We start from the raw sequence: 15,698 nt of genomic DNA, 5'->3' as shown, positions 1-15,698 counted from the left end.
CATGTATATGATTTGTGTATAGGCATATTATGTGTATATTTTTATAACTCTGCAAAAAGCTTCCATTATTCACATGTTCTTTTTCAGCTGATTCATTGTTTTTTGAAAAGAATTTTCTTGCTGTCGCATACTGCAATTTGCTTCATGTAGTATCACTGAGTTCTTTTTAGCAGGATCCCTTTTGAGGAAATAAACTACTCACCTCCAAACCAAATGCCAGACTCTGTGTTAAAAATCTACGTGATTACTAGCTTTTAGGCTATTAGCTTTATGCAGTCTAAAAGAGAATAATGAGGCTGTAAGTCAACATAGGAGGTTCCACAGCTATTAACTCCTCTACTCTCCTTATGCTTACACTGTTTTTTCCATGTATCCCTGTTGCAGAAGGCAGCAAGTATCATTGATTGCATTGAATAAAGATGCAAGAGCAACTGTATAGATTTTCAAATGTGGTGAAATTGGGCTGGAATCTGTACAAAATCAATAGAATCTAAGCTATTGATTGAATGAACAGATTGCACAGGTTAGTAACTAATTGGTTGCCTTGAACAAGCAGTAGGTTTAATATGGTTTTAAAGTGAGTTGTGAGTCACTAACTCACAATGTCAGAGGACAGCTGTACCATGACCATCCAAGCTCGTTAATTAAATGGCATACAGGTTAATTGCAGACTGGAGACTGCAGTTAAAGGATTGAAAGGAGTCAGCTAAATAGTGTTCTTTATCTGTGGATGAGCAAGAAGTCATTATAAAAAGAGCTTTAACAATGTACAATAACTGCAAATTCAATTTTGATTGAAACCTTATTTTTAAGGTTATAATAATGCAATAAGTTTATAAATTGAAAGTATTATGTAAGACTAGTGTATACTGTCACCACATACATCTAGAGATTATCCTAGTCTATGCCTCGGAATTTTCTTGTTCCTTTGGTTTAACATCCAGCCATGGCAAATTATGCTTTTCAGGATGCCGAACTGATTAATTTTATGTGAAAGGTTAATGTATACATTCAACCCATCATATCAGTCTGTCTCTATGAATCAATTTTATCATGGCTCAGTGGTTTTGATTAGTGTTTATTGGAAGTGAGAGTAAGCCACATTAATGATGGTTCTTCATACAGATTATAATTTTATAGCTTATTGCCTCCTAGAACTCACTTCAGCAGAGTACTCAGATGTGCATAAGTGCTGTGCTGAATGAAAATTATATCACACAGCATGTGCACTTGGAAAACAATAACAACAGTACTGCTATAAAAGACATGAAGTTGCATATATTATCCTCTTCTTGAGGAAAGAATGGCAGGAAGCAAACAGTACAAGGCAGATGTTATTCCTGTTGCTGCATTAATTACTCAGCTCATCTGATAGTAAGGGTAATACGAGGTCTTAAGCAGAATGGAATCATAGCGTAACACGAGTGACATGATCTGTGATGCAGTCTGCTTTTCCTGCTTTTTATATCTGGAGATATAAGAAGAAAGGAGGAGTAAGAAAGAGTTTTCTTAAGTAGTTTATGTGCAATGATTTGAAGTTCAGTTGGGTAAGCAGTCACGATAATGATTTGATGATGAAAAAGATAATCGGGAGGTGCTTTATATGTTTCCGTACTTTCTTTTCTCCTCTGACAATCTGTTGCTCAGGATACAACTAGGGGGCACCAATTTGAATCTTAGAACGGAGTGAGAGAGGAATCACCGATATAATTGCTTTAATCTAAATTTTGGATTCAAAGCTGAAGTTGCTGGTGTCTTTTGCTTCACTACTTCTAAGGTTGTTGAAATTATGTTCATTTGTGATTTTATGGCTTTTCGTATGTTGCTTTTGTTGATTATTTTGTTCCGTTTTGTTTGCAGGATTGTTTCCCGCAGTGCTGAACTTGGCTACTAATGCTCTCATCACAACCAATGCTACTTGTGGAGAAAAGGGTCGGGAAATGTACTGCAAACTTGTTGAACATGTTCCTGGACAGCCTGCAAGGAACCCTCAGTGCCGTATTTGTGATCAAAGGAGTAGGGTTCTACATCGTAAGTCTGCAGTGTTTTCATTTATTTCTTTTAAATACACTCTTTTCACAATGGTTTCAAATACTCAGCAGACAAAGCTGTTTGTCATTGGCCTAATTACTACAAAATGTCTATCTCAGTCTTCCTGAGAATGCTTGTCTTTTCTACTAGTATTTCAAAGTCTGTTATGTGTACTCTAACTAAATCTTTTAAGTGAAGCACTGGAGTTTAGACTTAGGAAAATTAAGTATCTTTAAGTATCTACAGATATTTTTGAGTTCTGCTATATGCTGACCATTAATGAAGAACAGATTACTGTCCTCTGCATACACCTGCATGCTGAATTTGAAATTTCAACCTGCAACATCTGAAATCTGAGCTAGGGGAGGAGGAGAAGGGCTTAACACCACTTATGTTTTATTGTGTTTTGAGGTTTTCTTTCTTAGCTTGATGCTAATTAACTTTCACTGAGCCAGCAAGTAAGGAGATAAGCAATTAAACCAAGCAATTTTTCATTGTCTTAAGTTTTAATATGAAAATTGATCTGTGCAAGCATTGCTTTGTTTCTTAAGGCTATCAGCAATCAAAGTAAGTTTTCACATAAATTTATCATCAGGTCCAGAGATGCATGTTGTTATTATTATTACTATTAGTTTGGTAGATTAGAAATAAGAGAACTTCATTCTTGATCATACAAGTCATACTAGTGTAATTTCAAATGAGCTTGCAGTGAGACTTCAGTAGAACTAACTTTGTCAGATTTTTCTGAGTATCTCAGCCAATAAAGGTAATGGATTATTCCCAAAACTCTTATTCCTAAAAGACAAAAGTATTTTACTGTCTTGTTTCTACACTTAGCTATCCCTTTTCTGTCTTCCTTCACTTTGATTGTGTTATCTAGAACTAAGTAAACTGCAGTTCTTGCAGTTCTCTCTTGATGTTTTCATCTTTGTTAAAATTCACCTGAGCTATTGCCAGCACTGCAGAGCTGTTCAGGTTTGCTTCCAAATAAGCAGATCATATTCCACTTTATGCATGTAACTTAAATATGTCACCATTTTAATAGTTTGATACCACTGAGAGAGATTTAGCTAGTTGGCTGTTGTTATCTCCAAATACTCTCCTGCTAAATGGTTACCTATCCATTTGCCTCCCATCTTGTATTTGCAAAGCTAATTACAATTGCCTCAGCGTAGACAACTACTTTTGTCTGAACACAGTTATGTTACAGTATACTCTTTTCCCACAAGAATGTTGTTCAAATTTTGTCATTTTTAATTGTAGTAAATGCTGTCTTCTCTGGAAAGATCAGACAATTGAATTGCAACATTCAAATGACAGATTATGTCATAGTAGTGGGTGTCACTCAGAAGATTTAAGGTGTTTTGGTAGCATTTTATTTGCTAGAATATGCTACCATGCAATAGAATCTGTCCTTTTTTATTTTATAGAAGTGCATTAGAACATGTGTGCATATCATACATATCCCATTTGAATAATATGATTCTCCTCATTCTTACCTTCTTCTAAACTTGAGTCTGCCTGAATTCAGAGTGACTCCTTTTTGCTGCCAACATCATCTGAAATTAAGGTTTTTAAATGTTCATTTGGTAGAAGGAAGTGCTTTATTTAAACAGAGATAGCTTGCTAATAGGAGAGCCATGTAATATAACCAGACTTTAAATGATCTCCCTGAGATGTGCAAGCCTGGAGTGTCTCCCCTTAATTACTGTTCTAGGAAATGAACACAAATTCCCTGGTTAATCACGTGTGAGCCCAAATTAAAGAATAGAGTTTGGGCTCACTCGAAATTCCCTCCTTATGTCATTCACCAGGGAGGCTGGTCCTTGAACTGTATTTGCAGTCCAGCTCTTTTTCAAAATACTGTGTTATTTTCCAGTCTTTTTAAAATAGATAAAATATGCTAGCAATTAATCAGTGTTTTCAAATTAATTATGATTAAACTTTCATAATAATAATTACAGTTAATTGTTTTTCATCTCCCAACAGTCCTTCTCATGATTTATCTTTATTATCAATTTCTCCTGAAGGGACTTGCATCAAAATTTCCAATTGGACAGTTTGTCACAACCACTCAGGGTCTCTGAGTTTGCTTTACAGATGGATTTTGCTAGTTCTCATTTAAAGCTAAGGTCTGTGAATATAATCAGAGCTGTAAGAATTGACACAATGTAAAGCATGGGTTTTTTTCTTTTTCTCTTCATTAAAAAGATAATGCTATTAACACCACTTGTAACACAAGGATTGTAACTTTAAAGGGTTGGAGCTCACTGATGCCATTGAATAATTTGATTTTTAAATTATATATATTTTTACATTTCCAATTTTGCAGGCGTATGCTTTCACTTCTCCAAAGCCCTTTAATTATATCTTTAAACATGTTTAGACATTCTAGCTTTCCTTAATGAGATAGAGTTCCTGTCCGCCACAGGTGGTTGATGTAGCAAGAAAATAGAGACACAAAGACTATCAATCTGACTGGTTGATTTAAATATTAATTAGAATAACAAGTAAATTAATCAGTTCATGAATAAATTCTTTGGAATCCTTGGATGAGCTAATAATGAAGCGTATTCCAGTTTTATATTCTGAACCTGTCTGTTGAGAAATCTGTCCATTATGAGATGGGTAAGATTTTTCCAACCTAGTCATGTTCTTGCAGACAGAATCTGCACATCTGTTGTATTTGATTATCTTTGGGTTATTTTTAACCATGATGTGTAGACTTGCTCTAGGTAAATAAGGAGTTCAAAATACATCAGGTTATTTTCTTCAGGCTTTGATATTCTCCAGTTCATACTGGTGAGAATCATGATTTGGACATAAAAAATAACGTGGACCAGTGTGGTATTTTTCTTTGCCTGAGTAACATCAGAATATTTTATAAGACAACTTCAGACCTAGAAAGTCTGGAAATCTGAGACTAATTCTCTTCTGTAAATAAACTTTTAGCCAAGTTACTTGGGATTTATTTGGGATGCTGCAGCACAGTCTGGGGACATGAAAAACTGCATCTTGGACTTTGATACGAATGGTTTATAAAACTTTGAATCATCTTTGTAGACATATATGAATAAGACAGTTTTCCAATTGGGAAATATATTTTGTAACTAAGATGAAATGATTCATAAGTTATGATTTCTAAATTACTGCCATGTGTGCTTAGAAATACAAGCGCTATTATTACTCTCATCTCTGCTTTCTCTGCACAACATATCTCAAGATCCTGATTTGCTGTTTGTTACAGCATTGGAGACTTCACAGTACTTGAAACTTCATGAGATTGTGTAAAGTGATCACACCACGTGATTTAGAAACTTTTCCTACAGAATCAGGAAAACGTTCAATTGTATTTAAGCAGTCTTTGTGATGCTAACCAAGATCGAAGAACTAATATTACATTAAGTATTCCAGTAATAAGCATAGAGCTGTGCTCCAAGAGAAGAAGTAGTTTCCTGTTTTATTTTAATATGCTGCCTTATTTGTTCTGTGATCGTATTTTAATCTAGAATTTAGGTCTAAAACTATTTAAATCTTTTGATCATTCTTAAATATATTGATATATTTCTGTTTCTCTAACAGAACGACATCCAATAACAAATGCAATTGATGGCAAGAACACTTGGTGGCAAAGCCCTAGTATCCAGAATGGAATCGAATATCATTACGTGACTATTACACTGGATCTCCAACAGGTAGGCTTATTCTGTTTGCTTATTTCTGCAAACAATTTCTTTTTTGTGCAGAAGTTCACCTGTTTTTACTTTTCCTCTTTGCTCTGTGTTGCTTTGGTATCATGAAGACACTCTTGGCTTCTCCTATAGCTCTTTGTCATTTATATGGGTAATGCTGCCTGACTTATTATATGTAACATGATATACCAAATTAAAAATAATTAGTATGTTTTTAGTCATAATTAAAAATATTTTAAATACAGCTTTCATTTTCAGTGTGTCATCCAGTTTGGCCCTATAAAGTAAATTAAAATATAGTTTCAGAGGTATATTCATGAGCAAAATTTAGTTTTGACTAATGTTTCTTGTTTAAGTAACAGTAATATAGTGCTATGCACTCAACAGTACTTCAGCTGTACCAAGAGTATATGTGCATGTGGTGGGGTATTTTAAGGGACAATTTGGAGAGTAAAGGGGAGGAGTTTAAGAGGTCTTTTAAATTACCTTTTATCACTGAACCCTTACTTTGACATCTGCAACCCACAGAATGAAGTTATTTGATACTTACAAAAATGCTATATGAATTCCAGGGATTTATAAAGTGGATTTGGGGGCTGAAGGAAAATAATTTTTTCATTATGCAAAATAAATACAGAACAGTTATCTGTTACCAAAGTCAATCCCCATGTTATTAAACTTGACCATTTTGTATTCAATTGACTAGATAACAAAGTACATGCTCTCGTTTTTTTTTCTACTTACATTCTTCTCTGCTCTGTGACTGACCCGTATTTGTCTGCAACTTTAACAAGACACTGAAAGCATACTCTGTTTTCCAGGTTTTAAGAGAAAAGGGGAGGCCCTTTCCAGCTGTCCCTTCCTCTGTGATCTGTTCACTGAGATCAGTTTTCTGCTATGGTTTATTAGTAGTTTACCAGTTTCAAAGAGAATAATAGCTGGTTTCTAGAGAGGCTTGAATAAAGCATGGCTTGATAGGAAAATTAAATCAAAGGTGTTGTACAGAGACATTTGTGGGCATGCAGACAAAATTTTGTTGCAAGAGGTGATAGTCTTAACTTAGTCTGGAACTCAGAACTTCAACAAGATTTAATGAAGAGCATAGTACTTAAATTACTAGTTTTCTTGAAAAAAAAACTGTTATCTAAATGATCTGTTGGTAAAAGTTTTCATAAGTACCTTGAATGTGGGGCAGTGAAGCATTTGAAGGTCTCTTTTACTACTTCATTTGAATCCTTAAAGAATTATTTGCATTCTGGCTTTGGAGCACTTGTTACTATAAAAAGAGAAGTCCTACATCTGTGTCCTTGGCCTTGTATCCATAAAAGCATTTAATGCTCATTTCTGTTTCAGTCAGCAGAACTAAATGTTTTAATGGAAGTTTGATTTTTAAGCTTCTGTAAATTAGCAAGTTATGTTTAAAATGTCTTTCAAATGTTCAGAGTTGAGTTTTCCCATACAGCAGGGGTCTTGGCCTCCAGTTGGCTCTGATCTATTAATACACAAGTAGCTCTATCATTAGAACTATGTTAGTATCTTTGTTTTTTGTCACTGTAGTGGTTCTTGTGTAGTTTCTTAGGCCAGATCTGCTGAACTGGAGTTTTACTTCTGTGTGTCTTTTGCTGCTTCTTTTATTCCTGCTGTGTTAATATCTAGATGGTTTTAATAAATATAGAAATCTGCGTACATCCTAAAATTTAGTTACTTTCTAGTATGCTCAAAGCTTGCAGCTACAGCATCTGTGGCTTGAAGAAAAAGTACAAAATGTTCTAATATATTAAAAAGCTTCTTTGTATGTTGCATGGCAGCAGTCTGAGAATACAGCACTCTGTTTTGTGGTTTTGCTTTGTGTGTGGTTGTTCTTTAGTGAGACAAGGCTTAAGTATGAGCCTGCATTCATTATTTTTCCCCCCTTGCTCTCTTGCTTATTGTTCCAAGAAGGCTTGGTGGTCCTTTTACAGGGCTGTTACTGATGCTTTCTCATAAACCCATTCCGTTGTATTGGCTGAAATATGAGAGAAACAGTGTTGAGGTTCCTGGGTTAGTCAAAAAGGTGAGATAAGACCTTGCTGTCTGGCACTCTTTACAGTGTGAGTAGCCCATGTAGTTAGGCAGGTGTGTTTACTTAGATCTCCCGTGAACAGACCACAAGGGCTTTGTTCCCCCAAGTGTAGCAAGAATACATTGCAGTTCACTTGTCTTCCAGTATTTTCATTAAGAAATGTAAGAGGATTGGAACGTTGAACCTTAGGGTCCCTTCCAACACAAGCCATTCTATGATTTGTCTTGAGTTTCCCTGTTACCTTTGTATATTGTATCAGTTGGAAGACTTCAAGTGTGCTATAGTGTTGCCAGCACATCTCAGGATAGCAGATAGAGGATCCCTTCTAGCATCCTCTAATCCATCTGTGCTATCCCGTGCCTTATTATGGGCATGGTTGCTGTTACTCTTCTTCCCCTTCAAACTTAGTTAAAAGCCCCACCAATGAGCACTACTAGATTTTTCCCAAGGATCCTCATCCCCCTATAAGAGAGGTGAAATCTGTCTGGTGACTACAAGCCCTGTGCCATGTAGGCCATTTCATTGTCAAAAAAAAAAAAAAAAAAAAAAAATGTTTTGGTGGTCATTAGTCAGAAAGCCGAGTGTTTATAGATTGGATCCTTCCACTTCTTTCAGTGTCCTTACAGGAAGCAGAGATGTACAGATGATCTCTGCCCTCAATTCCTTCAGCTGGCATCCCAAGGCTTTGAAGTTCATTTTGATAATTCTTGAACCACATGTAGCTGCTTTGTTACCTCGTGATATGGAAAAGCATTAAAGGGTAAACGTGTTGATAGTGAACTCTGTAGGGTCTGTGGGTTTGGCTTTGAGTGATGGGTTCATGTGCAACAAAACTAACTCAGGTTTGGTGAATGCAATGTTCACAGGACAGAAAGTGAGCTTTCTTTTTAAATATTCTCCTTTTGAAAGGCTGTGTTCTTTCAAAAAGTACAGAAAAGATACGTAACAAAACAGAAATGATTGGACATTCAGGGAGAAGGTATTCTGTGTATTCACACTGTCTGAAATCCTCAGTTTCATGATTTCACTGAATTCAATCTTTAGTGGAAGATACAGGGAAACCAGTTCGCAGTTTGAACTGATGTGGTCAGCCCATCTGTTTGATTTCTACACACAGCAGGAAACTTTCATTAACTAATTCCCTGATATTGTGGGGAATTGTGGTTGGACTTTATTCTCTGGTAGTAGCTGATGGAAGTAGAATGTCTTAATTGACTGAGATTGTGGAGAAACACAGTGACCAGGAAATCCTTTCCAGGCATATCTTTCTAATGAAAAAGAAAGTAGATGATGTTGCTCAGAGCCTCATAAGATCAGGCGCAAGAGCAGAGCAGAATCGCTGATTAGGCTGTATAGTTGCTCTCTCTGTAAAAAGAGTGTTCTCTTTCACAGGGAGAGAGTAAGGATTCTAACAAGGTGTTTTCTGCCTCTGTGTCGAAATCACTGCAGTCCCACTTGCCCTTTCCAGTCCTTTTTAGAATATAAGTTTGGAGTAGCATGTTACACTTTGTAAAGTGATATGTCTGAAACGATATGTAGAACTGAATAACTGGAAGTAGAAGAATGCTTGACCCACTCAGAAGTGTTTTGAGAAGCATTTATGAAAAACAGGCATTTTTATGTTAACATGTTAATGTTAAGCTCCATTCTGTAATTGTCTTGTTCAAATATAGTTTTCATGGAGGGTTTGAATTTTTTTTTAATAATTTCTTTGATTCACTTTAATGTTCATGAGTGGAAATGCATGCTTATCAGCATATGTATATGTGTATCACCTATCCTTAATGAGGATAATGTTAAGGAAAAGAATTTCCGAACTGAGTGTTTGCTTGTGCTTTCTATCTTCAGAATTGTACAATTAAGTTCTGTAGAAAAAGACAGAAATGATAGAGCCAAGAAACTGTGACAAGATGAGTAGAGATTCAGGTTTATACAGAAAAATGATAGGTTAGAACTCAGAGTAGCATTATGATTACTTGTGAGAGTAATATTTCACAGATAAATTATGGATATCACATGTTGGATGGGTTCTGTAATCCAGCACTTTGATACTGTGCTTCAAAACTCTTGAATTCTATTTTTAAATTGTTGTTAGATATTGAATTTTCACAATGTGTTTATATATGTACTGCTATGCTGAGAACCACCGTACATACTACAAAATGTTGAGCTATAATAGAAATATTTGGGTATAACTTGATACCAACTGAGGGAAAAATATGGACACTGGTGCTTCAATTGTTCTTTGTTAGCAAATAGTGTCTCATGGAGAAAGAGGGAAGCAGATTTCAGAGAGGACTTGTTTTCATTTCCTGCTGGGGATCTAGCTCAGTTGCCAGAACTTTGAACTATCTCTGTTCTGAATCATGGGCTGAATGTCTGTTAGCAGCTAAAATGAAGCAGTTATGTTTCTAAGCATGTTTTTTTTTCCTGAAAAGAATTGTGTTTGTTAGAGCATCAAGATATATTTTTACAATGTCAATCAAAGCATACTAAATGGGAGCAGTTGGGAGATTGACCTCAGAAGCATGCTGCTTGTCTGAGCTAAAGAGCTAGTGTGGATGTACCACTTTAAGTTCTGTCTGAACAGAGTCCAGATTTTATGTTCATTCTTTCAGATGCTACATGCAACAAATTCCTTCATGTTTTAAAGCAATACTGTTAACCTGTGCTGGGGGAAGAGGTAAGTATGAGAGAGGAGAAAGCTCCTGTGAAGAAATGTTGCTGTGGAACCTTGTTTGTCACCTACTTCGTAGCTTTGCCAGTATAACTGCTGTGTTGATAGCTCTTCAAAGGAAATGTTATTTTCACCTGTCAGTTCCCTTGATGCAAGACATTAGCCAGATTTCTTGAGGTAGCATAACTCTGTTTCAGAGTTCATCACTGTCACACAGCAGCAGAGATCATGCGCTTGTTTGCCAAGGATAACTTGAGGCAAACATGAGAAGCACTGTCTTACAGAACTGTGATGAAGAGGTTGCCCTCCTTGATGAAGATGTGTAGCTAGACTAAAGCTACCTGTTCCTATTGTCTTTAAAGTAATACATCTTTCTAATAAAAGATTACATGATCAATCAAATTCTTATTTCAATCACCATTTCTGTGCTCACTTTTAGCCCTCTTCCCTCTCCTTTCTTCCCTCTCCTTTCTAGTATTTTACTGCAGAGGGTTAGAAAAAGAGAGATTGACTTGGAGTACCTGAGTAATCTCAAAAGTAATGTTGCCTTCTTTCAGTGATCTTGAAGAAGAAATAACAAAGTTTTTAAGTCTTGTCTACTTAAAAGTTGGGGCATGGTTTTGAATTCTGGAACCACATCTCTACAGACTGGCAAAAAAATGGTGGAATGCTTGGTATAGAATTGTGCACAGTTGAACCTCACAGTTAGAACCAATTGAACTCATCCTTTAGTGAGCAGCTGCAGTCACTCCTGCAGCCACAGTGAAATGCAAGGTACACTGGATGATAAGGTATTTCAGTCCCCTTGATGCAAAACATTAGCCAGATCTTTTAATATAGATGAATAGTTTATTTTTAACTAAGCCCACAAAACTCAGTGGCTGAGGAACCAGACTGTTTAGTGCAACACAACACAGCCAGATTAAAGTAGCCTTTGCACATTGTGTATGCGTCCTATACACAATGGTATGGGGAATATGTGTATCACTAGGAGATCTTTGTTCTTCTCTGCTGTGTAAGATCAAACATATTTTCTGGGTTGCAGAGGGGAGTTATAGTTAACTTTCTATTAAGAACTTCTGATATCAAGTGTCAGAAAAGTTAAAGTAATAAACAAAGTTAATTATCTTTTTTTTTTTTTTATAAATGGAGGTTACAAGGAAGATGGAGAGAGGACAGTGGTTTTAAACTGGAAGTATACTTTCCCCAGATTAGGAAAATTAAGCACCAGTTCTTGTTCCTGTGTTGAATTTGCGTATGCATCCAAAGATTTTGCATAGGTTTTCAGTTAGTATTTTCTCTTTCTCTTTTACTATAGTTATGTGCTTTAAATGTCCACAAGCCAAAATGTCATTTAATGGAAATGAAAATTGATCTAAGTTTTGACATCTCACCAACAAATGTCAGTCTGTTTTGTCCATCTACTGAAAAAATATTTGTCTAAGGAGAGAAGAGAGAACAGAAGCAAAGCCTGTTTGGACAACAGTAGTGCAGTTTCATGGTCATGATTTTTCCTTCATCTCTCTCTAAACAGATGAACCATTCCTATCTCGGTCTGGCACTAGGCACTGAACTAGATCAATACCTTGATACTGAAAATTAGTTTTTATCTTTTATGTTTTTTGTGGGGGAGGGAGGGGTGGGAGTGTGGTTGGCTTTCTGGCAGATTAATTTGCTAGTTTTCTCCTTCTGTGAGGATTTGGTGCCAGTAGAAGTTGGCCACAGATTTCTTAGGTGGTGGGGAAGCAGTCCTGCCTCTTGCTGGAGTAGCTGGCACTCTTCTGGCTTCAGCTGATGATAAAGCTTGGATGTATAAAATACTGATCTGTGAGCTTTTAGGATTGATGATTGGTGAGGAAATGTTATTTTCACCTGTCCATGCCCATGAAATGGAGTTGTGATCCTATATTTAGCATTTGTTTTTGGCATTTCTAGCACATGAATCATTCTATTTTAAAGTAATGTAAATGTTTGAGGATACAGAGCTAAAAAAAAAAAAAAAAAAAATGCAGCTAGAACTAGAATGACATCTGTTCCATTTCATTGAAGTCCCTAGCCAATTTTTATGCATGTCCCTCCATTAGTTGTGAAAGTGATTTATTTTTTTTAGTAACTCCTTTCATTTCTTTAGTCCCATAGTTAGTTGTTAATGCAATAATCTGGTGTCTATAGAATGAAATAAAGTGTACTTTACCCTCCAGGTATTCTTTTTAACCGAAGCAAAGCTAATAAATGTTAATATATTTTATAATGAAATGTTTGGGGGGGAAGAAAGTACAGAAAGGAAAAAAAAAAAAAGCGTAAGTGATGATTTGTAGCAAACATAGGCAACATAATTATTAGCAACTGTAAAAACAAACAGACCTACAGTAAATATTTTGACATCACAGTAAACGTTCTTAAGAACTACCTGGTTTATACAGGTTTGCAAGTGTACTTTACATTGTGTCATTTTCCACTAGACTTCCTGGGAAGCAGACAATACACCTGAACAGTGTGCATGCTCTGACAGTGTAGGATTCTAGTGACAGATGTCATTGAGGGTTCAGTTATTGCCTCAGAATAAAGATTTTACATATTCACATCAATCAACACAGAAGTCTAAAGAAAATGAGTGACCTTTGTCCTTAGCTAAGTGTCGTGTGTGCACAGCTGTGCTGGCTATTGCTCAGTAGGAACTGTTATATTCGGCTTTTAGATGTTCTAATAAACAGATGTTTGTAAAGTACTTCCAGCTGACTCTCCTGCAGCATTAAAAGAGAGTTTTCCCTGGGCAATGCAGTAGTATGTGGAGGGAGTATTCTTCAACATGTTCTGAAATTTTAAGAAGCCATATTAGTCCTGAAAAATCACTTCTGATTTCCCACCATAAATACAGTGCTGCTATCTAGGCTGGGTGTTTGTATCAAAAAGTCTCCATGGGATTATTTTGCCCAGATTTTTTTATTGCCTCTCACTAAAATGAGACTCTAACTTTATTTTTTGGTTAGTCAAAAAGATTATTGAGCGAGCGATTCCTTTCAGCTTCACATCATAGTACATGCTGACAAAAATATTAAATAGCTTCAAGAACTCATGGTTTTTCTGTGGTATTATTTGCCCCACCTTCTCCCTGGATGACAATAAATATACAAGTGTTTTTTTTCTTGGTAGTTCTGGCTGTTACTAGGAGATCTGTTTATCTTTCCATCCATTAGGCAAACAGTTTCAGGATATAGTTCTTCAATGTTGTTATAGCCTTTAGATCCTGAGTGGCACATGTACATTCTGACATGAATCTGGGGGTGATTCTATGATTCTGTACTATCAGTGATTTTGATGCTGAAGCAAGTCAGGGTCTGGGGGACTGGTGACGTGATATAACGGGATGATGGGAGACTCAGTCTTGAACAAATTGTGCTGTTTACTGAAGAAATAGCAGTGCATAGTTCATAATAAATTTTTTAAAAGCTAAATTTAAAAAATGAGTTTTGCAGCCTATAGTGTTTGTCATTAAGTAGTGCTGCTGTTGTGCTCACCTTTTTTCACAGTCATTAAAAGGTAAAGTCTGTGCTACAAGATGGGCAAGTTTTTTTGTTACACATAATGAGAACTGTGACATAAGGAGGGCTGCTGAGTTAAAGGTTATGAATTGTCTGATTTGTTTTTGGTCATGTTTTTTGTGTGAGAGTTAAGATTTTGGGGAGTAGATCTGACTTCTCACAGCAAGAAGGTACTTTATCATATAAATGCCACGTTGTACTTAAAAGCTTTGTGCTGATACTGGTATAATGATTTGATGAAATATGCTGAAGTTTGTTTTCAGTTGCCCTTTGATTTACCTAGTAGACTGTAGAAGTATTTTTTCAGATATTGGCATAGGGCAGAGGGGTAAAATACTGCTATGCTTAATGTGCACAGTAGGTTGGAGCTCTCAAGAGCATTGAATTTGACTTGCTAGCAGTTTTTCCTCATCTATGCAATGGTCTTCGTTTGCTGGTAGATCTAAAACTCTAAAGAAAAGTTAATAATGTGAGTAATGGAGATGCTTCAATAGGTCTTGGGCCCGCATAGTTATTCCTTCTACACTGAACAATGAAGAAAAATATAAACATATTCCTTTTACCATGCTAAAATAAATCTATTCATGGCAAAGTTATTTTCTCTCTTCAATGTGAAGTCTATGTGCAGCAGGGTGCATGCTGTGTAGAAGCACTTAAAGGCTCGCATATCAGTGGTGTAGTTTAGATAGTCAGTAAAAGCAGTCGCTTATGTATTTGTTTGATTTGGACTAATGTGGGCTAAATAGCTGAACAGAATTAGAGAAGGGTTTGTACTGGATCTTTCCAGCATGACAGAAATGAGATTTGTTCTGTTCTTACAGAGAGTTTATCACTTCGTGGTGAAGATAAACAATTCTCTTAGTTTTAAGTCCTAAAATATTGTTTTTCCTAATTATTCGTAACTAAAAATCTTTTTACAATAAGAATTTACAACCTTGAAATTATTCATATCAGTATTCACTTTGCATGTTTCATATATTGCCACGCTCTGATGTACAGCAACATATCCTTATCTAAAACAGACCTTAGGAGGGGTGTGTGTGTGTGTGTGTGTAAATGTGTATATGTATTTTAAGAACTAAACGCAGAAGTGGAAACTGAACTTCCATACACTTAGATCAGGGCATCAGTGCTATAATCTAACTTCCTTTAGATTTCTTTCTTTCTTTCTTTCTTTCTTTTTTTTTTTTTTGTGTGTGTGTGTATAAGTTTTTAAAGTTTCCACATTTACTGACGTAAAATGCTGCCAGAATTTATTTTTAAACCTTTTTAACCACTGAGATTTTTAATTAAATAAAAGAAACATGGAATATGAAGAGAAAGTGAAAAAATAAGGAACCAAAAAGTAGTTTTCTAAAATATTTTAAACTTTTGGAAAGTCTCTATTTTTGATATGAAGTTTAGGTCACTGCTTAATTCATGTTCACACTTTTCAAGTTGTTTTTTGTGCACCTTTCCAAACTGAGATGAACAGAAGATTGTGTCATGTCAAGGGAATGGGCATAAATTATTGCATGCCTATTTCACATTTGGATTAATGATCCAAGTTTGAAGTATTTACAACCAATAACCCAGGCCCTCAAGATGATGCCTGTTACCATATATTAGCATGTTGTTTTTCAGAGACCTCTTAAAGTATCAGCCTTGCTATGATTTCAGCAGGGAAGATTTAAAGGTTTAAACATCAGTAATGC

The 15,698-nt window shown here is 35.8% G+C and overlaps 1 protein-coding gene across 6 annotated transcripts in view; it reads left to right on the top strand.

Moving 5' to 3' along the window:
* LAMA2 (laminin subunit alpha 2) overlaps nt 1-15,698 on the top strand; it is a 336,526-nt gene that overhangs the window by 71,511 nt on the left and 249,317 nt on the right. For all 6 annotated transcript variants that reach the window (XM_040697911.2, XM_040697907.2, XM_040697910.2 and 3 more), the window contains exons 2-3: nt 1,861-2,031; nt 5,614-5,726. In XM_040697911.2, coding sequence (XP_040553845.1) covers nt 1,861-2,031; nt 5,614-5,726 — 284 coding nt within the window. The remainder of the gene's footprint in view (nt 1-1,860; nt 2,032-5,613; nt 5,727-15,698) is intronic.

Source organism: Gallus gallus, chromosome 3 (assembly GCF_016699485.2).
Source record: "Gallus gallus isolate bGalGal1 chromosome 3, bGalGal1.mat.broiler.GRCg7b, whole genome shotgun sequence".
In the NCBI taxonomy this organism is placed as follows: domain Eukaryota; kingdom Metazoa; phylum Chordata; class Aves; order Galliformes; family Phasianidae; genus Gallus; species Gallus gallus.
This window is presented reverse-complemented; position numbering and strand designations above follow the sequence as displayed.